Source organism: Peromyscus californicus, unplaced genomic scaffold, assembly GCF_007827085.1.
Source record: "Peromyscus californicus insignis strain IS unplaced genomic scaffold, ASM782708v3 Scaffold_4__1_contigs__length_199733344, whole genome shotgun sequence".
Lineage (NCBI taxonomy): Eukaryota > Metazoa > Chordata > Mammalia > Rodentia > Cricetidae > Peromyscus > Peromyscus californicus.
Genome location: NW_026294562.1, coordinates 183,420,021 through 183,447,890, shown reverse-complemented (window position 1 = coordinate 183,447,890; position 27,870 = coordinate 183,420,021). Strand labels below are relative to the sequence as shown.

Here is a 27,870-nt window from a genome sequence, read left to right as displayed (position 1 = left end):
GCGCCCGTGCGCACCTCTGCTTCCCGCAGCCCGGCGCGCGCTCCGCGACACCGAGGCCGAGCGGGGGCAGGGGGCTGACCGTCATGACCCCCGGGAGCCCGGTGTGAGTGGGCCGAGGTGAGAGAGGGGCGCAATGCTGGCCTCCGTCGCGGCGAGTCCGGTGTCCTGGCCTGGGCCGTGGCACGCGCGGGTCCAGCCAGCCTCGGAGCCGGTGTTCCAGCCGCTGATGGCTTGTGGCTGCTTTTTTACCACTGTGCCCGGGTCGGGTTTGCCTGCCGGTGTGTGTCTTTTCTGGGATTGTCAGTGTCCCCGTCTCGCGCGGTCCTGTTGCTTGTGTTGCCCTGCCTCTGTGTTTCGGTGTTCGTACAAAAGGGTTTGGAGATCCGAGTGCCGTGTGTTTGTGTCCTGGATCGCTCCGCGTTCCTGTCAGGATACCGTTCTCGTCCCTTGTGGGTTTGTGTCTTCATTTCCCCGGACCTGTCTCCCTCTGGTGCATATTTCTCTCCCGGTCTTCACGTCTCGTTTTTGCCACCATTGCTGTCGTCCCCCAGGCCCTTAGGTCTTTCCCAGGAACCTTTTGCTTTGGTTGAGGATGCGCCCCCTTTTCCCAGGTTTCTGAGTTTCTGGTGGTATGGGTAGGAGCTCTGACTGTGGGATCCAGACGCCCTGCTGCTTGCCTTGGGCTCCAGACCTCAGTTTCCTAGCCTTCTAAATGGAAGCATTCATAGTTCCTGCACCACAGGGTCTCTGCACATTAATTGAGGTGGTGCTTGTGAAGTGCTTAACAGTGTCTGGCCGGGAGTTAAGTGATTACTCGGAGCCCGGGTTATTATTATTAGAGATTTTTGTTTCGCTTAGTGTTTGATACCAGTTATTTGAATTCCCCTTGGGGAGAATTTCGCTGTATTGTTTGCACTGTTTAATAAACATTTCTAAATTAATTAAATGTGGAAAACTGCCCCATTCTCAGCAGTATCTGTGAAATCTGGTATGTTTTTTTCGAACATGCTTGAAGTAGGTTGGTGTTAGGATAGCGCATCCTTAGATGCCACCCTTTTGGAAATGGTTTTCTCTGATAATAACAGCAGGCAGGGGTACCGAGCGCCTACTGTCTGTGGGGCACAGAACCAAGCCCTTTCTATGTACACATCTTGTTTAATCAGCAAGCCTGCCAGGTAGCATCCCTCCGTTGGTTACACAGTTCAGTGAACTGAGGCACAAGGTTTGTTTTGCTGGTTGCTTCTGTGGCTGGGATTTGTGTGTACATTTTGTGTTATTTTTAATTATCTTGGGTATGTATGTGTGTATGTATGTATGATTTTGTCTTCATCTGGAACCCTGTGTGTTGTGTGTGTGTGTGTTTTGTTTCGGGGTCCCTGTCTTTCTGCCCTCCTGCCTTGTTGTTGCTTTCTTTTTGTCTGAGTTTCTGTGCCCCCCCCCCCCCTCTCACACACGTTTGTCTTACCGTGTCTGTCTGGTCCTGTCTTAGGACCCAGCCACCTTTTTTTTTGCCTAGTTATGCCTGCTTGCAGGTGCTCCGTTCTCTGACCCGAGTTCAAGGCAGAGAGCAGCCTCTCCCATTCACCTATGTCTTCCTTCAGGTTGGATCATGGTAGGGCTCAGTAAATCTCCCTCCATGGCTTGTTGGAGAGACATAGACTGGTGATCGGAGCCTACTCTGGACCCAGGCTGCTCCAGTTGTGAGGTGTGTGTCCCTGGGCAAGGCGTTAATGTCTCCATGTTCCCTCCTGTGTAAAGTGCTGTGAGTCACGGATTTGTAAGGCTTGAGTTGATAGTGTAAAGCACTTAATGGGTGCCTACAAAGGATGTAAGGGTTGTGGAAGTGCTCGTTAGTATTACCCTCATTTGCCTGGTTCCTGCCCTTGATATTTTCTCATCAGCTGGTCACAGCACAGGTTTAATTTATTTAGGTTAATTTAAAAGCATGGGTTTAATGGCACACACCTTTAATGCCAGCACTTGGGAGGGAGGGGCAGGGAGATCTCTTGAGTTCCAGGCCAGCCTGGTCTACATGTTGAGTTCCAGGACAGCCTGGGCTGTGTAGAGAGATGCTGTGTCAACCCCTCCCCTCAAGTATGAATTTATAGAAGTAAAATAGGCTTGTTTCATAGTTGGGTAATCTTTGGCATTTATTATCTAACCTTGGCTGAGTTTTTTAACTCCCATGAGGCTGTTGTCTGCATTCGGTATTAAATGTGATAATGCGTGCCTCATGGCACAGCGGGTACCCATGACTGGGGACTCCTACATTCCTTATCTCTCCTCCCTTGAGCCTTGAGCCTCCCTCCCTGCCCTTGGGACATGCCCCCGCCTCCCACTGCCTGGGGACACCACCTCTGGCTCCCCACCATTTCTTTAATGCCATCACGGGCCTCTTCCGTCATGACTCCGGGCCTCTTCCGTCATGACTCCTGTCCTAGAGGTCTTTGCTTCCGTCCTTCTCCATCTGCTTCCCGCACTGTTTATTGAACGTTTTCCGGCACCAGCTTCTTGGTAGGGAAAAACCATATACAAACAAATATCATTTCCACCGCTATGGGTCTTAGGTCCCCGTAGCTTCAGAACCAGACAAATAGGTTGAAAATCACAGGAATCCACTCATAAGAATCCCTTTATCATCAGCGGTAAAGATGTTTAAGCAGAGGCCTGGGGATGTGTGGCAGTCTCTGTGGAGGAAGGAGGAGAATTTGTTAGTAGGACAGCTGGGCTGCTCCCTGAGAGCTGACCAGCCTTTACTGAAACTTTCTGTTTAGGAGGACCCTTATCTCACAGAACTTCATTTTGTACAGGAGAAAACTAGGGTCCAAAGTTTGAGGCCTGCCCTGTTCAGCCGAACTGGGGTCTGGACTCGGGTGTCTGACCCTACCACTGCATGTTCTGCCTCAGCTGGTCTGGGGCCCCAGGCAGGAAGAAGCTAGGCTTGTTTGAGGAACTGAAAGAAGGATGGGCTAACTTTAAGTCAGAGGTTAGCAGGGGAGGGAGTCTTCTCAGCCACTTAGCATCTTGCCTTCCTCTCAAGAGTGCTGGGGAACCTCCAGAGTGGGAGGCTCAGGGCAGCTTGGGTGCTGGTTAGCCCATGTCTCCTTTGTGTTTCCAAAGACTCTCCCGCTTCAGATGTGGTGATCTACCGGCATCCATTGCGGTCTCCCTCTGTGAGTCGCCTCATCTCTCCATGCCTCAGGGGGCTGGTGCCCCTTGACACCACCACTGGGCAAAATGTCGACCTCATCGCTTCGGCGTCAGATGAAGAATATCGTCCACAACTACTCAGAGGCTGAGATCAAGGTCCGGGAAGCCACAAGCAATGATCCCTGGGGCCCATCCAGTTCCCTCATGTCAGAGATTGCTGACCTCACCTACAATGTTGTGGCCTTCTCCGAGATCATGAGCATGATCTGGAAGCGGCTCAATGACCACGGCAAGAACTGGAGGCACGTCTACAAGGTCAGCACCTGGGTGTGGTTCCTTGGGGCGGGAACAAGAGCACAGCAGGGTGTGCTTTGCCTAGCGCCCCTCCCCCCTTCTCAGGATGGGGCCTGGTTAAAGACTGTTCTCTTACGTTAAGTCTCTTGGTAGCAGAGTCCTCCTCAGTATCCCCGGGGCATTGGTTCCTAGCTCCCCACTTGACCAGAGTCTGATGATGGTCAAGTATCTTCTATGAAATGGTGCAGTCCTTGTGAGCGGCCAGGTGACGTCTTTCAAGTATCTCTAGATTGCTTACAGCACCTAGTACAACGTAAACGGTGTGTGATATGTGGTTACACGGTGTCATTAAGGGAATGATGAAGGAGGATGCATTCTTTACAGACAGGTTTTTCTCTAAACTTATTTACTTTCTTTTGGTCTTTCTGTGTAGCTCAGGCTGGCCTAGAATTTGCAGTGATCCTTCTGCCTTCTGATGAGTTCTGAAATCGCAGGCCTGTGTCACTACACAGATATACACGTTGATTCATTTAGTGAGGTTTTCTTGAGATTGGGTCTTACAGAGCCCATGCTGGCTCTGAACTCTGTAGCTGAGTGTGAGCTCCTGATCCTTCAGTCTTTGTTTGATTTGTTTGTTTTTGAGCAGTTCCCAGCTTCTGAAAGCCATCTTTGTCCACGCTCTGCGATGGGTGCTCCCAGTGCCCAGACGGCCCTGAACTGTGGGCACGTTGGCACAGCACATGTGATCTCAGCTGCCTTCCCTGTAAGGTTATGTGGATGTCAGGTTCGCTGGCATTTATTGACCTGCTGGGAAAGGCAGAGACTCGGGAACAGATAACAGGCTTGTCCAGCGTTGTATGCAGTAGGGAGATAAAGTGGAGCACAGGGGAACTTTGGGGCGATGGAGACGTGTTGTGTGTTTTTGTTGCTTGCCATACCGGGTTTTAAATCTAGGGCTTCACATACATTAGGCAAACGCTTTATCATTTATTTACATTCTCAACCAGTTTTTACTTGTTTTTCTGAGATAAAAGTTTTGCTGAATTGCCTTGGCTGGCCTCCGACTCGCTCTGTAGTCCAAGTAGGCCTTGAACTTGTGAACTTCCTCAGTCTCCCAAGTAGCTGGAATTACAGGCCTACGCTTCCAGGCTGTGGTGGTGTTTTGCTTTTTTAAGCAAAACTGCTGTAAATATCCTGATGCGCTTGCTTTTTTCTGGTGCTGGAGTTGCTGGGTCAGAGGGCCCATGGGTATGTAAGTTTGGTAAATGTGGTCTGGTTTCATGCGTGAGGAGTTAGGTACCCCAGTCTCAGGCTTTCTTTAGAAAAGAAAACATCGGGGCGGTACTGAGCAAATCAGTTTCAGGTTGGACCATTGCTCTTAGGGAGTGGGGGACCCGCTACTGCCTCCCACACCTTGGTCACTCTGTTCAGAGGTAAAGGAATGGGCTGGGGCCGGCTGCCCGAATCACAGTGTTGATCATGGGACCTTGGGCCAGGTGCTGGACTACCTTCCGTGGCGAGGAGTCACTGCTCTTCTGACTCGGCCCCCAGGTTAGTACCCGATATCTCCCTGGTTTGGAGGGCCCACTCTCCATCCCAGGGGACAGAGGCACCAGCTCTCATGGCCCTGGTTTAAAGTCTACATGTCCTGGACTATCTGAGAGACTTCCTGTCAAGGTAGGATGGTTTTCTCTGCTTCAAGATGAGGAGACATAGTACCATCTACATACTGAAGTGGAGACTTGAGGTCTGCTTCATGCCCATCACGACACACCAGGATTGGCCATTGCTTGTATTTAATCATTGATGCAGTTCCTTATTGGACTTAGAGTGAAAACCTAGGTGGCATTTACTCTGCTGGTAACTGGGGAAAAGCCCATTGTCACAAAGCAAGCCTTTGCTGGGGTGAGGAGGAGGAGGAGGGCGAGGAGGGCTGCAGGGCTTTAGTGGGGATGGAGCGGCCCTGGAGTGCAGACCCTTCCTGTTTAATGGCTGAGACTGTGCTGCTAGGAGCCCAGAACAGTGAGGTGCCTTAGCTAGGGCCAGGGAGTTCTAGAGCATGCTGTTCTAGTGCCGGAGGTGGTATATGGCAGGGAGGTGCAGGGGCTGTGCGTGGGCTCCTGAAGTCAGGTTGAGCTGTGGCTGCTTCCGGGGCTGGTGCAAGTCCAGGAGGGGCTGTGTCTTGATTCCATGTTTATTTCTGTTTCTGACCTTCCCGTGGCTCCATCCCTTAGGCAGCTCTCAGGCAAGTAGAGGGTGGCCTGTTGTAGTTGGAGGGACCGGTGAGGATCCTGTAGCCTCCAGCAGTCAGGCTTCCTGAAAGAGACTGTCGGGCTGCTCACAGGTTCCGATGACGATGATGATGGTGGTGGTGATGATGATGATGGTGATGATGATGATAATGTTTTTTTTTAATGTAGTCCTGGCTGTCCTGGAACTCACAATGTAGATCAGGCTGGCCTCAAACTCACAGAGATCCACCTGCCTCTGCCTCCTGAGTGCCAGGATTATAGGTGTGAGACACCATACCTGGCTTTCAAGGGTTCTTTAAAGATAGATTTACCAAAATACGATTGGTGTACAGGAAAATCTCCCTTTCTAGGCACAGCCTTCTGGGTTCTGACTGGTGTACTTGTTCTAGCTGGTCTGTGGTCCGGACAGCAGGTGTGCCCCTGAACTCTAATTGTGTGGTCCCCCTTGGCAGGGCTCCTGGGGATCTGGGTGTGGCTTTGAGTGCTTGCAGTGTCTGTCCCATGTGGCTATGCTGGTGTCCTGCTTGCTTTTAGTCTCTGGTTCCTTGTGCTGTGCTGGGGCTTCTGCTTGTACAGTCCTTCCTGGCGAACACTGTGGGTCTAGTCACCCTGTGGAGAAAGAGGATGTGCTTTAGGGGCCTGGCAGTTTGGGAGTGAGGAACTGTAATCCACACCTTTGTCCGATGTTCTCAGGAACATGAGACTCAGTCTCCCCAGTCTTTATCTTAGACTAACTAGAAGTCAGCAGAGTGCGGGCTGCGGGTCAGTCCTGGGCACCGCCTGCTTTGTAAGTCAGGTTCTGTCGGACACAGCCAGGCCCCTGCAGCTACCGCTGTGGGGTAGTTGGACAGACTGTGTGGTGTGAAAATGGAAATAGTTATCACCGGGACCTTTATAGGGAATGGAGCTGACCCTGTTTCTAATGTTCATTTTAATATAGGAGGACATCTGTGGTAGAACTGATTTAAGACTTAACAAGTTCCATGGGTTCTCTATTTGGGATCATCCAGTTCAGTTGCCCACATTCAAAAAAAAAAAAAAATTCCAAGCTTTTCATTGAGGAGTAGCAGATCAGCTAAATCGTGAGTGCATAACCTGATGAGCTTGTGTGGAGCTGCACAGCTCTGGAGCCTCCTCCCAGAGGGAGATAGAGGACCTGTTCTGTTCCCTAGGAGGCTTCCTTGTGACATCCCTCCCCAGGGGCACCGTGGATGTCTGTGAAGTCTCTCCTGGAACTGCTTAGGTATGGGGCCAGTGATGTGTGGCCTCTGGGGTCTCTTCCTGTGCTCACCAGGGCTGGGGTGGTGATCTCTGCTTGTCTGTGTTGTTGCATGTAGCCATTGTGTCACCGATACACTGATGTTCTGTATGGGTGGGTGGCCCCAGTGCGTTTGCAGCAGCTTTTGTACGAGTGGCACCGTGCCTGGGTATTTGGGTGGTTTCCTGCTTCGTAGTCTTGAGCTGCAATTCCGAAGTCCAGAGAGTTGCAAGTTTGAAGGCTTCTCATAACCACATGGCACAAAGGGCGATGTTCTCTGAAGTGAAGGCGTTTATATACTTTGCTCCTGCCCCAAGCTTCTGTCCTGTTTTGCGTGGCTCTGACAACATTTGCAGGTGTGCCCTGGCGTAGTGACTTTCTGGTCTCAATCGGGAAGATTGTGGATTCCAAAGCACTAGGGCCCCAGACCTGCCTCTCTGCCTTTCCTCTTGGGGTGTAACCATGCATAGAAATCTTTCTCCTCCGAGAGTAAACACTGCCTACCGCCAGGGCCAGTTGGGGACTAATCAGATGTAAATACCAGAGAGCCTTTCCAAAGCTGGGTGGTGGCATGTACCTGTAATCCTAGTTCTCAGGAGGTTGAGGCCCTACTGTGAGTTCTGAGGCCAGTGTGGTCTACATAGCAAATTTGTCTGTCTGTCTCTTGCACTCTCCTCCACCCCCCACGTTACAAAACTTTAATGAGGTGTAGCATTGTTTTATGGCAATTTTCACCATTTAGATAGTGCTTAGCTCCTGTGGCTGCCTCCTATGTCCCATTTCTTCCCATTCCATTCTACATCTGAGTTTTGGGGGCTCCATGAAGTCTCTGCAGTCACCTGTAAAACCTAAGGTGTGCTTTTCTCCTTGGTCAGTGGCTAAGCCTTTTTCAGAGTCTTATAGGGACCATGACCATGACGTTGCTCTGGAAACAGGCCTCGAGTCTAGTCTTTCCTTGGGTTGGTTATTTATTTCAGTGGTTTAGGATTTATTTATTTTTACTTCATGTGTATGAGTGTTTGCCTGTGTCTATGTGTGTGGAACGCTTATGTGCCTAGTGCCTGCAGAGGTCAGAAGAGGGCGTTAGACCCCTGGCACTGGAATATATATGGTTGTGAGTCACCATGTGGGTGCTGGGAATGGAACTGGGGTCCTCTGCAAGAGCAGTAAGTACTCTTAACCGTTGGGCCGTCTCCAGCCCTTGGGTTATTATTTCTATTTTTTCCTTAAGTACTTAATTTCATTTTTCTGAAAAGGGAATTTGTTCGCATATTACAAAATAGGAAAGATACCAAAGGATACGACTGAGTGGTAGTGCTTCTGCTCTGATCTGTCATTCCTGGTGTTGTGTCTGGCTTGGCTTGGGCGCTTATCCTTTCTGAGAAAGCCTAGGACTAGCGGCCTCCTGTGCTATTTCATCCCTCTAGGAGCAGGCCATCTCTTTATCCTAAGACTTCCTGCACTTTGTAGTTTGCTCTGGCCCTGCGGCTTCAGATCTTGCCTTCAGGGTGTGGGTGTGTTTGTGGTCCTAAGAAATGCCCAGGTTGGCTGCATTGGTGGCTGCCATCCTGTCTTCTGTGTTACTGTTAACTGAACTGCGTAGAGCTCACGCACAGCAGCCAGCTTTTTGGAGTGACCAGTTCAGAGGCATCTGGTGCATTCAGTGCTGATAGCCACACCTCTGGCTGCTAGATGCACGTTTTCTTTGACACCCCCCCCCCCCCCCCCCCCCATTGAATATCCCCTGCTCATACTTGTCTCCTGGCACCCACGATCTCCTCTGTCTGTCCGAGTTAAGTCTTTTCTGGACATTTCATACCCATGGGACCACACATTGTGTGGTCATTGTGCCTAGCTTCTCATGGAGCGCAGTGCGTTGTTGCTCATGGTAGCCTATGTCCCCACTTCTCTCCTTTTTAGGTCTGTTCCACACTCTACTGTGGGTTGTGAGACTTGAATGTGGGCAGCTGCCCCAGGGCCCAAATGCTTCCTTCCACAGTCTTTAGTCCCTTTGCTAGCGGAGTTCAGTGTCAGTGACTGGTGTACCTGCACCTTGCAGGCCATGACGTTGATGGAGTACCTCATCAAGACTGGCTCTGAGCGTGTATCACAACAGTGCAAAGAGAACATGTATGCGGTGCAGACGCTGAAGGACTTCCAGTATGTGGACCGTGATGGCAAGGACCAGGGTGTGAATGTGCGGGAGAAGGCCAAGCAGCTGGTGGCTTTGCTGCGTGATGAGGATCGGCTTCGGGAGGAGCGCGCCCACGCGCTCAAGACCAAGGAGAAGCTGGCACAGACTGCCACGGGTGAGGTTTCTCTCCCACTCCTGGAAGTCCCTGACAGCTGGATCTGTCCTCTGTTCCTGTGGGCCCGTTCCAGCTGACCCACCCTTTCCTTCCTCGTGTGATGGCCTCAGGCTCTAGAAGTTTCATTCAGCTTGCCTGCAATTTTGCTGAATGCCTCCTTTGGGCCCAGGTGTGTCCAGACCCTGAGGGCAGCCAGCAGAGTCCCTGACCTCTGCCCTGGTCCTTGGAGGGTCCAAGCAGGTGCACCCACGTCTTGTCAGGTTGCGTGGGGCTCGGGACTCCCGAGGTACGGGTCAGGTCAGCCTCTGATGGAGCTGCCATTCTGGTCTTCTGTAGCTTGTCCTTCTGGCTAAAGGGCAGTGCACAGGCCCGAAGGGCGCAGGAAGGAGGTCGGCACCATGGGTGAGGGCTGGCCCGGTCACGGCGAGGCCTGGGAGTCTACTTTTAGAGATTTTAGGATGTTGTTTGTAGGTGGTGAGTTCCAGTTTGGTGGGTGGTGATGAACATTTGAAGAGGAGGAATGCAAGTGACGTCCCATGTCATACGGCTGTGGTCTGTCTAGTGACGCGTTCGGTGGCAGGTGTGGGCTGTCATTTTATCATGGTCCGGGAGAGTGGGATGAGGCGGGGCTGTTGTGAACCCTCAGTTTGCATGTGGTTGTGGGGCTGGTGAGACAGTGCTGCCCTGGGGGTGAGCTGAGTGGGACCTTCCAGGGCAGATGGAGCCTGCCTTCCGTCTGCTGCATCAGCTTTGGCGTCAGTGTTGGGACGCTGACACTGTGGGAAGGACCAGCTGGGGTAGAGAATGGAGGGTGAGGAGGGCAGGCTCTAAGGTAGGACTGGGCTGGGCCGAGGAGGCTTGTCTGTAGCAAGGAGCATGCCTGGTTGGCTTCATGGAAGGTGTGTGGTATGCATGCATATGTGTGTATGGGGTTGCACATGTGGGCAGATGGCCGTGCACTCATACCCACGTGGGTGGAGCCCGGTGTTGATCCTCTGCACCTTGTTCTTTTTGATGCGTGGTCTCAGTCAAACTCAGAGCTCACCGGTATGCCAGCTGGTCTTGTGAGCCAGCTTGCTCTGGAGAGCCCCTGTCTGTCCCTAGGCTGGAATGACTAGTGTCAAGTCTACCTGGCATTCAGGTGGGTTCTGGGGGCCGGAACTCTGGTCCTCATGCTTGTGCCACAAGTGCTTAACCACTAAGCTATCTTCCTAGTTTCTGCGAGGAGAGTTTCTCAGCTGTTAGACATGGCCATGCTCCTGAGGGGCCAGACACTTGAGTACCTTGAGCCTTGCGGACCAAGGAGCCTCAGGCACGTGCTTCTCCCAGTCCACACACAAGTGAGGATCGGAGCCGGGTCACATGCTCTCTACGCTCCGCCATGGACTCTGAAACTGGGACGGGCCTTTTTGTTTGTTTGTTTTTCGAGACAGTTTCTCTGTGTAGCCCTGACTGTCCTAGAACTTGCTCTGTAGACCAGGCTGGCCTCAAACTCAGAAATCCGCCTGCCTCTGCCTCCTGAGTGCTGGGATTAAAGGTGTGCGCCACCACCGCCTGGCTTAAAGTTGGAATTTCTTAATGATTTTTGTATGTCTTGACATGCTCTTTCATTTTCTTTCTCAACCATTTAAAGAGCCGGCTTTGGCCATGGGCCAGAGTCTGCTGACCCATTTCCCAGAGCAAGCTGCTTGGAGAGGAAGGGGGACTGCTAAGGGAGCCGGAGAGGGCTGCAAAGGGCTGGCAGCCACAGGGAGCGTGGAGCTGGGTGGTCGGTGTGGGAAGCTCTCGGGTTGTTGGTTGATGTCTATTTCCGAGGCCTGAAGGCCTGAAGTGGGGCCTTCAGGATTAGTACATTCAACCTGGGCGGGAGCCTTAAGGTATTTGCACAGCAAAGGTTTGCCACGGGGTAGGGATTGCCAGCACCCACCTCTTGAGGATAGCCCCTAGGACCTGTCCTAGGGTGGAAGTGCTTGGGGACAGGAGCAGACAGCTTCCTGTGGTGTGTGGATCTGCTCTGAAACACTGCGGGCGCAGGTTAGAGAGCCTGCCCTCTTGGCAGAGAGTCAGGAACCACCGTGGAGCCTGCGGACAGTGCCGGCCGGCCGGCCGGCCGAGGGGCGCACGGTGGCAGGACTGAGGGCTGACGAAAGATGCTGATTGTAGGGCCTGGGGTCTCGGGCCTCCTCTCGGGAGTGCGCCATTGACCTCCCGCCTTCTGCTGGCCCTGGAGCCTCTCTTGAACTTCACGTGGCCTGTCCCTCCTGTCTTGTTCTCCTCCTGACACCAAGGGTTCTTGTTCCCTTCCTTGGGTTCCGGAGTCTGGACAGATGTTGCCTTTCCTCTTAAGTTCCAGCTGTTCCTGCCAGGGCTGCAGTTCTGCCTGGCAACGAGGCTCTTGTCTGCTTTCTTGGGAGTTCTCCTAGCCTGGGAAACTAGGGGGATCCCTCTGGAGGCGTGGGCGCCCAGGTCTTCCTTTTCCCTATCAGCCGATGGCTGTTCTGCCGATGGCTGTTCTGAGGGTGGGCTGCCCTTTGGCCCTCCCTGGACTCTGGCTCCATTCATTTCCCTCCCGGTTTGGCCCCTAAAGGCCTGGGGAGGGGCACTGTGCTGGGGCCTGGGCCGCAACCCCGTGTCTGTCTGTGGGTTCCCAGCTCTTGGTCTCTGGCCCATCTGTGTCTTGATGTCTTCCTGTCTCCAGCCTCCTCAGCAGCTGTGGGCTCTGGACCAGCCCCTGAGGCAGAGCAGGCCTGGCCGCAGAGCAGCGGAGAAGAGGAGCTGCAGCTCCAGCTGGCCCTGGCCATGAGCAAGGAGGAGGCTGACCAGGTATGGGGCGCTGCAGACGGGGGGCCGGCTTCTGTTCTGCCATCTTGTCCTCATGCCTCGCCCGCCTCACTCTCCACCTGCTCTCCCTCTCCCTGCCCCTGCTCTCTCTCTCTCTTCTGGTGCTCCTCGCCCCTCCACCTCAGCTCCTTGCTCCCAGGAGGCTGTCCTGCCCTTTGGCAGTCAGGTGCACAGCCGCTTTCCCTGCCCTTTGTCACCGGCTGGGGAGAAGCCCTGTCCCTTTCTTTCTTGGCCTCGCTCAGCCCTGGCCTGCTGTCCCTTGGCCGGCCTGCCTCTCTGACTGGTGCTCTGGCTCTGGCTTCCCCTGCCCTGCCCTCATACTTTCTCTCCGCCAGCCCCCGTCCTGCGGCCCCGAGGACGACGTCCAGCTCCAGCTGGCCCTTAGTTTGAGCCGAGAGGAGCACGATAAGGTCAGAGTGGCCTCCCTGCCCCTCCCAGGGCTTCCCTTACTCCTTGTCCCCTCCCGAAGGGCCTCCCTGGATACAGGTGTATTCACTTTCAGCCCTCAGTTCAGCAACTTTAGCTGTAGAAACCTTGGTCCGAACAGAAGCCAGGGTGGGCACCCAGGACACTGGGTAGATCTGCTGCAGCTATCTGGGGGTGCAAGCTTCCCTAAGCAGTCCTGCACCTCAGCAGAGGCCGGGATGAGAGGGTCACCTAAGCTGTTTTCACAAACCGGGTTTGGCTACCCCTTCCAGAGCACTGTATACAACCCCTCCCTCTCTAGGTCACACCAGCTCCTCTGCCTCCTGCCCTCCCTTTGACCCAGGTGTCCCATCCACATTCCATACATTGTCCACATCCCATTTTAATTTTTCCATTTTCGTTTTCAGAGTGGGAGAGGGGCTGGTTGGGATGGGGACTTCGGGCTGGGCCAGCTGCCCTCTCATGGCTTACGTTCTGAGCCCTACCTTGTCTGGCTGCTTCTGCCTCCCATAGGAAGAACGGATCCGTCGTGGGGATGACCTGAGGCTGCAGATGGCAATAGAGGAGAGCAAGAGGGAGAGCGGGGGCAAGGAGGAGGTGAGTGCCAAGTGCCGGTGTGCTCTGCCCTCTGGGGGCAGGGAGGAGGTGAGTGCCGGTGTGCTCTGCCCTCTGGGTCACCTGCACTCACTCGGAGGGCGGTCCTGTAAAGGAAGGTCCAGGTCAGAGGCCTGTTCTGCCTGCCCCACAGCCTGACCAGCTGAGGAGGCAGGACATGGGGCTCCTCTGTCCATGCATACTGTTTTGCCAGATGCCATCCAAAGACCCTGCCTGAGCCTCCCCAGACCAAGGTACAGAAGAGTTGGTCTGCCACGCCTGTGCGCTCAGCCGTGTGGTAGACTTTCTAGATCCTGCTCACGTCTGGTCACGTGCAGTTGTTTTCTCATGGTTCTGCGTGTAGACAGGGTTAGGCCAGGCAGGCTTTCCGATCTTTCTGTCAGGACTAGCTGCACTTGGGGCTGAGATTGCAGCAGCAGCAGCAGCAGCAGCAGCAGCAGCAGCAGCATCGTAGCTACCCGCAGTCAGTGTTCTGCCCTGAGTGTCTATAACTCTGCATACCCCGAGCCTAACCTGCTTCCAGGTTGGGGTCATAAAGAGCAGGCTTGTTTCCATGTGATTAGCCAGTGAGACTTCTTTTTGAGTCACTGTCTCGTATAGCCCAGGCTGGCCTTCAGCTCTGTGTAGCCGGAATGACCCTGGATTTCTGATCCTTGCTTCTCCACCCCGAGTGCTGAGATGTATTTGCATGTGCTGCCATTGCATGATTTTATGCATGGCTGGGGATTGAACCCAGGGCTTTGTGCATTCTAGACAAGTACTTTGCGAGCTCCAGCCCCAGTTCCAATGTGACTCTTGCCGACGTGGCTTCCTTGATAGGCAGCAGTGTCTGCTCAAGCTGGCCTTAGGCCTGGGAGGTCCTGCATCTGGCTGTGGGAGACTCACTTGTTTCTGCCTCTGCCCTTTACACTCTGAGTGTAAGTGTGGCCACCTGGGGAAGGCCTGGCTGTCCTCTCTCTGAGGCTGTTTGCCTCCTGGGTACCGATGGGAGTGTGTGTGTGTGTGTGTGTGTGTGTGTGTGTGAGAGAGAGAGAGAGAGAGAGAGAGAGAGAGCGCATATGTAGGATATCTCCACTGTCAGGGGAGGGCTGTGGTTGGCACTTTTACATGCCTGCCCACAGATCACCAGGCATTGCTTAAGTGTCTGCACGTGGCCAGGCAGCCATAGGCAGGCGGCACTGCATGGGAGTCACTGCAGGACGGTGACGTGGCATCAGGAGGAATAATGGTCAGGGTGACCTGGTGGGAGCTCAGGGAAGGCGTGCTGTGGGGAGAGCTGGGTTAGAGCAGCTTAGAAATCCAGCCAGAGCCAGGCAGTGGTGGTGCACACCTTTAATCTCAGCACTCGGGAGGCAGAGGCAGGAGGTCAGCCTGGGATACAGAGTGAGTTCCAGCACAGCCAGGGCTATTTCACAGAGAAACCCTGTCTCGAAAAACACAACAAAAAATCAGACCAAGGCACACGGTGGGTGAGGGACGGCTTGCGGCTCTGCCGGTCGTGGGGAGGAGGGCTTCACCTCTGTCTTCACCCACGACCCCATGGTGGTTGTGTAGGGAACGGGCTAGGGCCCTTTGGAGGAAGACCTTTGGGGAGTGGCCGGGTGGGGAGTTGGGAGGATAGATGGTGGGCAACCTGGGGTTGGGGAGGGCAGGTGCAAGCGGTGGCCTCCTGACTGTCCCTGGTTCTCTCCTCATGTCCCTTTCCTTCTTTTCCCACAGTCCTCTCTCATGGATCTTGCTGACGTCTTCACGGCCCCAGCCCCTGCACAGGCCTCCGACCCCTGGGGGGGCCCGGCATCTGTGGCCACTGGCATCCCTCCAGCTGCTTCTGCTTCAGACCCTTGGGGGGGACCTGCTGCCCCTCCAGCTGCTGATCCTTGGGGTGGCCCAGCCTCCACGCCAGCCTCTGGGGATCCCTGGAGGCCTGCAGCCCCTCCAGGGCCCTCTGTTGACCCCTGGGGTGGGACCCCAGCTCCTGCAGCTGGAGAGGGGCCCACACCTGACCCGTGGGGAAGCTCTGATGGTGAGCACCACCATCTGCTTTTTTGCATCCCCTTGGGCCAGCTATCCCTTCACGAAGGGTGTCCTGGGCACAGTGAGGGCCGTGAGATGGCCAGGGCAGAGAGAGAGAGAGCGGGCTTGGGCCTCTGTCTGGATGAGGTTCAGTAAGGAGGGCTGTCAAGGGGCAAGGGGTAGGGAGGCCGGGGTGCTTTTGAGACCAGGTATGGGGGGCCTGACCCTGCCTGGCTAAAGCACATGTGTGTGTAGGCAGAAGGCCTGGAAGGGGGGCTGGTCACCTGGGTGGCTTTGAACCACCACAGATTGAGAAGCAGCAGCTGCCCGAGCAGGAGGGGCTACTCATTGATATGCATCCTTCCTCATCTAGGTGGGGCCCCCGTCAGTGGACCCCCTTCTTCTGACCCCTGGGCACCTGCCCCGGCTTTCTCTGACCCCTGGGGAGGTTCACCTGCCAAGCCCAGCAGCAACGGCACTGCAGGTACTGGCCGCCCTGTGCTGGGCTGGGCCGGCGGTCCGGGGATGAGTGCTGAGTGTATCTGGACCCCGAGGGTGGAGGAGGTTGAGGTCGCGTCCCCAAGCAGGTGCTGAGCGGAACATCTTGGCCCCCACAGCAGTCGGGGGCTTTGACACAGAGCCTGATGAGTTCTCAGACTTCGACCGACTTCGCACTACCCTGCCAACCTCTGGGAGCAGCACGGGTGAGTCACCCCTCCTCCCGACTCCCCAGGAGCCTCCAACCTGGTTCTTCCTTCTCCCTGTGTTGCACCGGGTGCCCGCTGTACTTGAGGGTGTAGGATGCACGTGATAGAGTGAGTCAGAGCCAGCCACCCTCTTCACAGATGTGTGACCTGTGTCTGCCTCTGGGTCATTCACTGAGGGACAGGAACTGGAGAAATGACATCAGTATGTCGACCCTGCCTTGTCTTGCTCACTTCTTTCTCCCTGGCTGTCTTCTGCTCAACCATGAGTCTCTGAGGAGCAGACTAGCACGCCCACCTTGACTGACAGCTGTGGGCTGGGTCAGGTCTTGACAGCAGTTACCCCAAGTGTGAGCCCGGGCCTCCTGGGGTGTCTTTCCGAAGCCTCTCGGGGGCTGGTTATCCCTGGGCACTTTTCCTTCTGAGAGAACACACTGCGAGGTTACCGAGGCTGTCCTTCAACTTGTGATCCTCCTGCCTCACTTGGCCCTGGTGTCTGGAATTACAGGTGCATTCCCCACACTCCGCTTTTTCGTTTCTTGTGACACTGGGATTGAATCCCAGTTGTTCATGCTAGGCACGTAAGTGCCTCACCGTTGAGCTACATCCCCAGCTCTCTGTTAGTTATTTTTTTCCCCCCAGGATCTTGCTATATTCTATAGCTCAGGCTGGCCTTGAACATGTGATCCTTCCACCTAAACCTCCCGAGTGCTGGGATTATAGGCTTGCACCGCTGGGCTTGGCTGTGTTTCCTTTATTTAAGCCAGCTTCCTTTGAGATGCTGGTTGCGGTGTGGAAATGTGTTTCCATTTGTTAATTCGCAGAGGAAAAGTCCGCCCTGTATCCTGCCGATGTCACGAACTGTCCCAGGGTCATGGGTGTCTGCCAGGTTTCTTTTGCACAGTAAAATGTCATATGGGTTTTGTAGCTGGAGGATTCCCCTGGGAGAGGTGCTCCTTTGAGACTGCTGGTGTCCCCTAGCAGCCTTCAGAGACTGTACTTCCTGAAACTGTCACTGTGGCTTGTCTTGACATTGATTCTGTCATTCCTTCTACCTGTTCACGACAGTAAGATCCTCATAGTTTTGAGTCTAGGCGCAGCTCAGCCTGCCACGGTGCAGCTCCGTCCCTTCCTGAGTCTTCACCCTCACCTCCCCACTCCGAGTGGACCTGCCAGTCCCTCCAAGCACTGTTCTGCCTTCTTCCAGGGGAACTGGAGTTGCTCGCAGGAGAGGTGCCCGCCCGCAGCCCTGGTGCATTTGACATGAGTGGGGTTGGAGAGTCTCTGGCTGAGACTGTGGGGAGTCCCCCACCCGCTGCGACCCCAACTCCCACCCCTCCCACACGGAAGACTCCGGAGTCATTCCTAGGCCCTAATGCAGCCCTCGTGGACCTGGACTCGCTGGTGAGCCGGCCAGGCCCCACACCTCCAGGAGCCAAGGCTTCCAACCCATTCCTGCCAAGCGGTAAGTGTGGAATGTGGGACTCTGCATCCTTGATCCTCCCTCCGGTCCCTCCAGAGCAGAAGCCTCGTGGAGCAGGCGTGTTTCTCTCCACCTGGGTTATGTCCTGGACACACAGACACTGGGCAGATGCACTTGCTGACTGCTTCCTGTGTCTATCATTTCTTCTCTTTGCAGGAGCTCCGGCCACCGGCCCCTCCGTCACCAATCCTTTCCAGCCAGCACCCCCTGCAACGCTCACCCTGAACCAGCTCCGCCTCAGTCCTGTGCCCCCAGTTCCTGGAGCGCCACCTACCTACATTTCTCCTCTTGGTGGAGGCCCTGGCCTGCCTCCTATGATGCCCCCGGGTCCCCCAGCCCCCAACACTAATCCCTTCCTCCTATAATCCAGGGTAGGAGGGAGGCCTGGTTCAGCTGGCTTCCCCGATTTCTGTTCCCTGGGAGATCAGTGTTGTGAGTGCATGTGAAATGGGGGACCCTCCCCCCAGTGCCCTTCCCCCTCCTGGGGCCCACTCACACTACACCCTCTTCCCAAGTCCCCAACCCACCTCCTCCTGAGAAAAACTGGACATGGGGGCTGGGGAGGGGAGCCGGCCAGAGGCGGACCTTTTCTGTGGCATTAGATGGGGGAGGGACAGCTGGGGTTCCCCCACCCATTCCACCTCCTCCAAACTCCTGACAACCCCCAATCAGTGTTTGAGCCTCCTCGTTCCCTTGGCACCCCTTGGTGAATCCTTGGTGATGATTTTGGCAACTCCGGGAATAAATGGCAATTCTCATGGGTGTGGCTCCTCCAAATTCCCATCCACTACTCATGTGTCCCTGAGAAGCTCCTCTTCCAGGGCAGACTCAGGGTTGGGACTGAGTCACCTCTTGACATCATCTGGGAACTAACCTTTCTGAAGCATGGATTCCCTGACTCAGCTCCTGGAGCTGGGGTGAGCTGGGTGAGGCGGGCAGGGCCCGGGCTGTGGTGAGTGTCACAGAGCGGTCCCACTTGGGAGCTAATGGAGTCCTTGAATGCCAGGCTTCAGAGAGATGCTGTGTCTGGGGTCACATGTTGAAGTAGATGCTGAGGGTGGTGATGGTATTAAGAATTTTTACCAAGAAATCGTAATACTGAACACATGTCGCTGAGTCCTGCACAGGGATTCATCCCAGCACTCTTTGGGAGCCTTGTTGGCCTCTGCTGGCTGAACCCAGTGGTCCATCAGATGGCGTCTCTTTGTCATGCACTGGACCACATGTGATAACTGTGTCAGTAGGTGGGCGCCCCTGCCAGCCTGCATATTCAGATAGGCATTTGCCAACAGAGCCATGCTTCCTGGACTTTCCGTTACTCCCCAGGTCAGGTCCCGACTGCCGGGTTCTTCTTCTTAACAGTTCCACTGGCTGAAGGCTGGGTGGGAGTTGGGCCAGTGCAGAGGTCAGACCGTTCTTGCTTCTCTTGTGGAGGCTCACGGTGAGACGTATAGCCACATCACCACAACTCTGTTTACCATGCTGGAGTCTAAGCAGCACCCAGGCCAGTTAAAGTACTCCAGAAAAGGACCTAGGGAGGATGTACCTGGGAGACTGTAGTCAAGGACATCGTGAAGGCTTTAGAGATGACTCGGGCGGTCCCTATATATAAGCTGTAGAGCAAAAGTGTCCTGCCCCGAGTTATTTGATTAGGGACCATTGCTGGCTGTGGAGTGGCTTCTGACACTGACAACAGGGAGCACGCTGGTCCCCATCTGTTCCCTCTTCTGGGCCAGGGGTGTTGGGAAGGGTGAAGTGGGGAGGTAAAAGAGGAGGCTGTCCCCAGGGACACTGACTGGTGCTCCGTCCCGGCCAGGGTGGTTTGGTAGATGTTTACCGGTTGAGCAGTCCACTTGAGTGCTCTGGGACTGCTGGGAGGTGTGCCCAACTGCCCTCTGCTCTGGGCCCTGCTCCAGGGGGAGGGGTTCCTAGGGCAGTCTAGTTTTGCTGTGAAGGCTGGAGGGTCCTTTATCTTGTGGGCAGAGTGAATGACTTCATGGTTGGGTGACCACTCAGGTCAGACCCTGTGCCCCGGAGGAAGTGCATTTGGTGATTCTGTGCCTTTGAGCTTTAGACCAGCTTCAGTTAAGCACAGGAGGAAGATGGTTCCAATCCATTCACTGCCCAGCCTGGTGGAGGGTAAGGCTTGATGCTCTGTCCACCATCTCTTAAGAAGAAAGCCGAAAGCAGCATGGCCTGGAAGCCAGGACTCAACCTTAGCATGTCCCCGTCACATCTTCCTTTCACCCCTTACAGTCTGAAGTACAAAGCAACACCAGAGAGATTGTGTCTCATTTATGCCCCTTTCCAGAATATTCCAGCCGCCAGACTTTTATCAGGTGCTGCCATTAAAAGATGCCTCTGTGAGGCTCGGCACCTGGGCGTGGAGTGATCCCCATGACTAGATGCTGGATGAGTCAGCTCAAACATCACCTCCTCCTAGCAGTGAGAGGGCTCTTCAGTTACGTCATCTCTAGGCAGCATGTTCGGGGCTGGAGGTCGGGCTCAGTAGAGTGCTGTGCAAGCGTGAGTCCAGGCCTCTAGCACCCACCTGAAAGCAAGACGCAGCCTTGAATCCCATCTGGCTAGCAAAGGGACGCAGATGGGTGGGCATGGGTGGTATATCCTGGAGACTCTTGGCTAACCGCCACTTAATAAGCCCCAGGTTCAGAGAGAGATCCTTTCTCCAAAATGATGGTGGAGGCTGGCGAGGTGGCTCAGTAGGTAAGACACTCATGGGAGTGTGAAGACCTGTGTCTAGAACTCAGAGAGGCATGGAAGTGTGCATCTGTAGTATGCTACTGAGAGATGGGACCAGGCAGGAGAATCCATCCCTAGAACGTCTTAGGCTTAGGCCAGCTCATCTCTCAAGGTAGAAGGTAAGGACCAGCATCCGAGGTTGTGTTCTGAGCTCCACCTGTTCCCTTGCACACACCTATGTATACATACATGAAAAGATTTAAAGCGGAGGGTGGATGAGGACACCTGATATTTACTGCCAGCCCCTGCATGCCCAGGCATGTAGATACCCATATCTGTGTATTATGTAGGTACACAGATTATTTAGTAAGACTGAGCTGTTGCACATTCAGGGGACCCTGTGATTGGGTCTTCCACTGGGACCAAGAGATTCAGCTCAGCTCTGAATGCAGAGTGGGGCAAGTCATGGAGACAATCCGGTGGGTCTCTGGGTGGAAAAAGACTAAGAGGGAACAGGGTTTGGGGTTGATTTAAAAAAATTATTTGTATTTTATGTACATTGGTGTTTTGCCTGCATATATATCTGGGTAAGGGTGTTGGATCCCCTAAAACAGGAGTTACAGACAGTTGTGAGCTGCCATGTGGGTACTGGGAATTGAACCCCGGTCCTCTGGAAGAGCAGCCAGTGCTCTTAACCTCTAAGCAATCTCTCTAGCCCCATGGGGTTGATTATTGCCTTGTTGAATGGGGACTAGACGTCACTTGGGGTAGAGGTGGGGTGGTTGGCATAAAGAGCCCAGTCATAAAGGGTGAGGGGTTCTTGCTAAACTGAAACTCATGTTCAGGGTTGACCTACATGTTGGGAAGGGGTTTGTGGGTATCTCTCTGACCTGGGTATCTGTGCAGTGGGGCTGGAGTGAACAGATCCCATGGCAGAACTCTCCTGAGTAATAGAGTGGGTGAGAGGGACTCCTAAGTTTTGATCCATAGAGGTCTACGCCTGGGTGGCAGAGTCTGCAGATCTTTGCCTAACAGGATCCTCCCCGGCACTCTGGTTGGCATGGGAGATGGATGGGGTTGGTTTACCAGCCACCTCACATCGAAGCTCTAGGTGGCTCCCAGGAACTCTGCCACCACATGGCTCCCTGCCATCTTGCGGTGTACCATGGACGGGGCGTGTGGGCTCTCTCCTGCTCTGCTGAAGCAGCTTCTCGGGAACTTCATTTCTGAGACACAGACCCTCCTTCGGCCCTCCCCTGTCTCACTGTGCACAAACAGGAACCCACATTTCCTGCTGATGGGGCGCTGCTGCTTTTTTTGACCACAGGATCTTGTAGACAGATTTGCTGGCACAGGCTCTGGTGGCGTTGCACCGCGGTGAGTGAGCTGGCAGGCCAGCTGGCTGCAGAACTCGCCACCTGGCTCTGAGAAAATCTGCAGATTCCTGGAGCTCCTGGTATTTTGCTGAGGTTCTAGGCAGCCACCCCCACCCCTGTAAGTGCCGCCATCCCCTTGGGAGTCCTCATTTCCTGTAGGTTTCTGACATACTTTCCACTTAGAAATTGTTATTTTTTTTTTGGTTCTGGTTGGGGATGTCTTCAGATTTCTGTTTTTATTTTAGGTAGATCTGTGTCTTAGCCACAGTGTTTTAATTGGCAAATTGTAAAGAGCACTTTTAAAATTGCTGCTTAAAAGCAGACTTTAAAAATGTATCTTGATTGGCTGGACATGGTGGCACATGCCTTCAATCCCAGCACTAGGGAGGCAGAGGCAGACAGATCTCTGTGAGTTTCAGGCCAGCCTGGGCTAAGTTCCAGGACAGCCAGGGCTGCACAGAGAAACCCTGTCTTGAAAACAAGCAAAACAAACAGAAAACCCCCAAAATGTATCTTGATTAATCCAACCCTTCTCTTCCACACAATAGGTACTCCCCAACATGTCCCTCTTCCACCTCGATCTCCTTTTTTTGTTTTTGTTTTTTGGTAACCTAAGTTCAGTTAGGACTGCCTGCTGGGATGCTGACTGCTTATTGCTTGATGTTGTGCAGGTGACCATGGCTATGGTGAGTTCATGAGCGCGGTGTCCAGAAGACAGCATTTCACGGCATTCCTCCCCAACTCTCTAGATCTTACATTCTTTCCATTCTAACTCATTGTACATTATTCCCCATGTCCTTGGTGGGGGCGGGGAAGATAGAGATGTCCCATCTAGGGCTGAGCAATCAATAGTCACTTCTTCTCAACGCTTTGACCAATCTGCAGAAAGGCTTTTATGGCTAAGGTTGAAAGCAGCCCTAATCTGTGGGTATACACATAAATACTCAAAAAGTAGTTCATCATGCTTGTTTATTGGAACAACAGTGGTGTGCTCCCCTCTAGTTTTTGTGATCTCCAGAGGCATGGGCTGTAACAGGCTTTCCTTTGGACCACCAACCAGCTCCCAAATCATGACCCTGAGACTTATTAGTTATGAATGCCTGGCCTTTTTTTTTAAGCAGTTTGTTTGTATTTCATGTGCATTGGTGTTTTGCGTGCATGTGTGTCTGTGTGAAGGTGTGGGACAGTTGTGAGCTGCCATGTGGGTGCTGGGAACCGAACTCGGGTCTTCTGGAAGAACAGCCAGTGCTCTTAGCCGCTGAGCCATCTCTCCAGCCTCCCCATCTTATTCTTGTCCCACTAGCTCTTATAACTTATTTAAACCTGTTTCTCTGTACGTTTTGCCTCGGGCCTTTTTACCTTTGTTTCTGTAAGTCCTACTCTCTGTCTGGCCCCAGGCATCTCCCTCTCTTCCTTCTTTGTTCTCGTCCTCTCTAGCCTAGATTCCTCCTCCTCCATATTCTCTCAACCTGCCAGCCATGCCTATCCCTCTACTCCTTGCTATTGGCCTGTCAGTTTTTTTACTAGATCAGTTAGGTGCCTTAGGCAGGAAAGGTGAAACAGCAACACATCTTTACATAGTTAAACAACTGCACATAAACAAAAGCAACACACCTTTACATAGTTGAAGTAATAGTCCATATCAATGGGCTTGTGACTGGTTTCTAATTGGAGCAGTTGCACCCTTCATGCTACTGTTACACACCAGTGGGCACACCTTGTCTAGTAACCACTGGCTAATTCTACTGAAAAGTACAAGCTGAAGGATACTTCGGTGGTGGTGGTGGTGGTGGTGCCGGTGGTGCATCTGACTCAGAAATCCAATGCAGGGCCCCTTCATGTGCCGGGCAAGCACACTACCATGAACTACTAGGGAATGTTTTCAAGTGCAGTGAACTAGGAGTCTGGTAGAGTACTTGTTTAGCATGCACAAGGTCCTGGGTTCAGTCTCCAGTACCAGAGAGTGACACATTGAATGGGCAGAACTAGAGACAGCGTCAGACCCGGAATAACCTGGCTATTGGCCAGGCCTGGTTTCTCCCAGATTTATATTGGACCAACCTTGTTACTCTTGTAGCTCCATCAGTCCTCCCCTGGAGTATTTTTTTTTAGACTGGTAATTATGTTCCCTAGTGACCAATTGGGTGTTACTATTAAGAGCGGTAACTATGGGGTTAGAGAGAGGGCTCAGTTGTTAAGAGCACCTGCTGCTCTTCCAGAGGACTGGGGTTCCAATTCCAGTCCTCTCCTGGCTTCCTTGGCACCAGCATGCAGGAGGTACAGAGATACACATGCAGACAAAACACCATAAACATACAACTTAAAAAAAAAGCTGCAATAGCAGTGTATTCATGAGTTAACCACAGTTAACCCAGTGCTGCCAGGCTCGATGGTACACTACTGTAAACGCTGTCTAGAGAGGCAGGAATTCAAGGCCAGCCCAGGTAACTTAGTGAGACTTCCAAAATGAAAGCAACGAAACAAAATGCCAAGAATGGGGTCATAGTTCAATAGAGTCTAGCATGTCTGAGGCCCTGATTTAATCTCCAGTTCTGACGAAAGAATTTCAAAGGAAGAGGTCAGTAGGGAGGAAGCTGGTGGAGTGACTTGGGAATGTTCTGACTAACCCAGTCAATTATCCAGGACTAGCCTCACCGTAACCCGAAGAACTGAACTCAATCTATGTCCAGGGGAGGTGGGCTGATGTCATAGGTGGGTGTGGCCTACGCCAATGGCCGCTGTGTAGGTTTACAATGGAGGACCGTCAGGGACATCAGGGTCTTATTCAGAGTATAAAGTTGTTTTGTTTTTTAGACATTTATCTCTCAGCCAGGCTCTCCTGTCTTCACTGGCATAACCATTTCATTTTATTATTTTTTTTATTTAAAAAAATTTAAATTCATTTTACATACCAACCACAGACCCCCCTCTCTCCCTTCCTCCAGCCTCCTTGCCCCCGATCCCCCCATCCCCTCCAAAAGGGTAAGGCCTCCCATGGGGAGTCAGCAAAGCCTGGTACATTCAGTTGAGCCAGGACCAAGCCCCTCCCCCTGCATCAAGGTGGAGCAAGGCATCCCACCATAGGTAGTGGGCTCCAGAAAGCCAGCTCATGCACCAGGGATGGATCCTGATCCCACTGCCAGGGGCCCCTCAAACAGACCAACCTACACAACTGTCTCCTGTATGCAGTGTCTAGTCTGGTCCCATGCAGGCTCCACAGCTGTTGGTCTGAAGTTCGTGAGTTCGTACAAGCTTGGTTCAGTTGTCTCTGTAGGTTTCCCCATCATGCTCCGACTCCTTGCTCAGAGAATCCCTCTTCTTTCTCTTTGACTGGACTCCCGGAGCTCAGCCTGGCGCTGGGCTGTGGGTCTCTACCTCTACTTCCATCAGTTACTGGATGAAGACTCTAAGATGACAGTTATGGAAAATTGGTTTAACTTTGTGTGTGTGTGTGTGTGTGTGTGTGTGTGTGTGTGTGTGTGTGTGTGTGTGTGTGCGCGCGCGCGCGCGCGCGCGCGTGTGCTCTGGTGTACATGTGGTGACCAGAGGGCAATTCCTGGAGCTGCTTCTGGCCTTCCTCCTTGTTGAATCAGAGTCTCTTGCTGCCGCTGTGCACTCCAGACTAGCTGGCCCCAGGCCTCTGAGCGATTCTCCCGTCTCTACAGCTCAGTAGGATTGCTGGAATTACATGTGTGCCCCACCGGATCAAGCTTTTTTACACGGGTCCTGACTATCAAACTCAGGTTGTCGGGCCATCTCCCTGGCCCTGAACTCTTTCCCTATGTGTCTCTGGTTCCATTTCCTTTAGAAGAAGAAGGTGATAAAATGTCCCAAGTCACCTGAATCTAGTTAGGTCACAGGCTGCCACATTTGCTTCATAAAAAGCTAGGGGCACTATTTATTCTGCACTGTAGTTCCCCCCTTTTTTCTTCATATCTAAGAAAAAACTTTTGGGGGGTTTTGGTATAGGTTGTGGTTTTTCGAGACAAGGTTTCTCTGTGTAGTCCTGACTGTCCTGGAACTCACTCTGTAGACCAGGCTGGCCTTGAATTCACAGATCTGCCTGTCTCTGCCTCCCAAGTGCTGGGATTAAAGGCGTGCACCACCACACCTGGCTTCTATAAAGAAGTGATGAGTCCAGAAGTCTCTGGAAAAATCAACACGGGGGTCCTTATGAAGGTATTTCTGGGCCAGGGAGAACTACCAAACCCAAACTACCACAAAACAAAAAACTAATTCTTTACAGGAGCTAAACTTTAGCTAGAGTTGCTATTAGACCCTGGGAGGCAACCAAGGGCAGGAGCGATAGCTGTATTTTGGGAGACACCATCTCTCTACTCTCCTGACACTCGTCATGTGGGCCGTCTCCTGTGTCCTTCGTAGAGCTCCGCTCTCCCGTGGTCTCTTTCATTTGCTGGTTTCTGCAGTTGCTCCTCGTTGTATACTTACATCTAAAGCTTCAGATCCACAACTGAGAGAAAGTGGCATCATTTGTCCTGGGTATTAGTCCCTCAGAGTCCCGGGCTCATTCCTACTGAATCTCAGGAAATTTAAACCTCAGTACCTCCGGAGTAAGCAGTTACTGCGTTGGATTGAGTTTTGGCTTTTTTGTGCAGCAGGGGGCGCCAGAGATCATGCCGGTTCAGGGGCTGGCCCAGGCAAGGGTTTGTTGGGAGTCACATACTCAGACAGGAACTCCCTTTGCTGACGCGCCTTTCCTCTGCCTCCTGTTGTCACAGAGGTCACTGCGTCCTACAGTCTTGTGCACTCTGCTCCAAGCCGGACACGTGCATGCTGGTCCTTACTCTTCCATCCCCTCTGATAGACTCACGAGGTAGATATATGTCTCAACACGTATGAGCACTCACCGTAGCAGACTAGTCTTCCCCCAAAGCCAATATTGAATCCAGTATTGAAGTCCGAATCCTCAGTGCCTCAGGGCATGGATGTATTTGGAGACAGGACGATTAAGGTGACACCAGGCTGTTACAGTGTGTTCGAATCCTTTAGGTGACGTGTCCTCATTAAAAGACATGGGGGGGGGGGTTGGAGATTTAGCTCAGTGGTAGAGTGCTAGCTCTGGGGGGGAAAAAAGACATCAGGACACCATTGGGGGGTGCCAATAGGAGCAGAGACAAGGAGTTGGGGTAGTGGATTGAAGAAGGGGAATCAACAAAAAGTATATGTGAAAATGTCATAGTGAGGGCCAGATCCATGGTATGGCAGGTTAAAGTACTTGCTGTAAGCCTGATGACCTGAGCTTGGTCCCCAGAACCCACATGGTGGGGGGAGAGAACTTACAGGTGTCTGCAGACCTCCAAATGTTCATCGTAGCACACACATGTGTGCAGTGTGTAAGCACACCCACTTAAAAAAAGAAAACAAACTAAAAAGCTTAAAAAAATGTGGGGGTAAGAGACTTGGCTCAGCAGTGTAGGGGCATTTGTAGAAGACCGGAGTTCACTTCCCAGCACCCATGTCAGGTGGCTCACTGTATAACAATCCTGGCTGTCCTGGAACTCGATATGTAGACCAGACTGACCTCCAGCTTGAAGAGATCTGCCTGCCTCTGTCTCCCAAGTGTTGGGATTAAAGGAGATACCATCCTGGGCTCATTTGTAACTCTAATTCCAGGGGATCTGATGTTCTTTTCTGGTCTCTGTGGGCTCTTGCACATACACAAATAAAAATGAAAAATCTTTTTAAAAAGCTATAATGAGCCGGGTGGTGGTAGTGGTCTCCCTTAATCCTAGCACTCAGGAGGCAGAGGCAGGTGGATCTCTGTGAGTTCAAGGCCAGCCTGGTCCATAGAGCAAGTTCCAGGACAGCCAGGGCTACACAGAGAAACCCTGTCTCGAAAAGCCAAAAAGAAAAAGTCATAATGAAACTCATTACTTTGTATGCTAACAGGACACAGGCCAATGGAGGGAAGACCACAGGGCACAAGATGCCAGCCACAAACAAACTAAGGAAAGGCCTCAGGAGAAACCAGCCTTGACATGTGACTGAACTTTCAGCCTCCACAACCGTGAGAAAATACATCTGTGCTTAAACAAGCCACCTGATCAGTGGGACTTGGTTACAGCCAATGGACACTGTTACCCTCATTGTCCACAGTTGTGTATGCATTTACACACTCACATACCTCACTCTCCATCACTCACCTCAGACTTGCCCCTCTCCCGAGTCTTCGGGTATCATCAACCTTATCCTGCGTTGTGGCGGCCTGTCGGTGGTTTTGGTGGCCTGTTGGTGGTTTGGGCGGCCTGTCGGTGGGTAAAAGCACTTGCCGCCGCCACACCTGACAGCCTGGGTTCAGTTTGGGATCTCCACAGTAGAAGGAGGACACTGACTCCCAAAGGTGTTCTCTGACTGCTGTGGGATGTTCTGTATGGCAAATGTGTTGCTGATTAGTCAATAAATAAAATACTGTTTGGCCATTGGCTAGG

The 27,870-nt window shown here is 53.0% G+C and overlaps 1 protein-coding gene across 6 annotated transcripts; it reads left to right on the top strand.

The window, feature by feature from the left end:
• The first annotated feature begins 1 nt into the window (after position 1).
• On the top strand, positions 2 to 18,107 carry Epn1 (epsin 1). Of its 6 annotated transcripts, none has more exons than XM_052714466.1 (12): positions 4 to 117; positions 1,602 to 1,705; positions 3,121 to 3,465; positions 9,014 to 9,263; positions 11,962 to 12,086; positions 12,440 to 12,514; positions 13,044 to 13,127; positions 14,865 to 15,168; positions 15,532 to 15,642; positions 15,776 to 15,862; positions 17,070 to 17,327; positions 17,502 to 18,107. In XM_052714466.1, the coding sequence occupies exons 3-12, from the start codon at positions 3,238 to 3,240 to the stop codon at positions 17,708 to 17,710; spliced, it is 1,731 nt and encodes a 576-aa protein (XP_052570426.1). In that variant the 5' UTR covers positions 4 to 117; positions 1,602 to 1,705; positions 3,121 to 3,237; the 3' UTR covers positions 17,711 to 18,107. The 6 variants fall into 6 exon arrangements, with proteins under 6 accessions (XP_052570428.1, XP_052570426.1, XP_052570430.1 ...); XM_052714467.1 differs by lacking the exon at positions 4 to 117 and adding an exon at positions 129 to 278; XM_052714468.1 differs by lacking the exon at positions 1,602 to 1,705 and having other exon boundaries at positions 2 to 117.
• Positions 18,108 to 27,870: the final 9,763 nt, after the last annotated feature.

Bases quoted from the DNA above. Each gene is read 5' to 3' on its own strand.
- Epn1 (XM_052714468.1), top strand. From the start codon at position 3,238: ATGTCGACCTCATCGCTTCGGCGTCAGATGAAGAATATCGTCCACAAC. The intron at 15,169-15,531 runs GTGAGCACCACC...TTCCTCATCTAG, and splicing joins CCCGTGGGGAAGCTCTGATG to GTGGGGCCCCCGTCAGTGGA. The intron at 17,328-17,501 runs GTAAGTGTGGAA...TTCTCTTTGCAG, and splicing joins CAACCCATTCCTGCCAAGCG to GAGCTCCGGCCACCGGCCCC.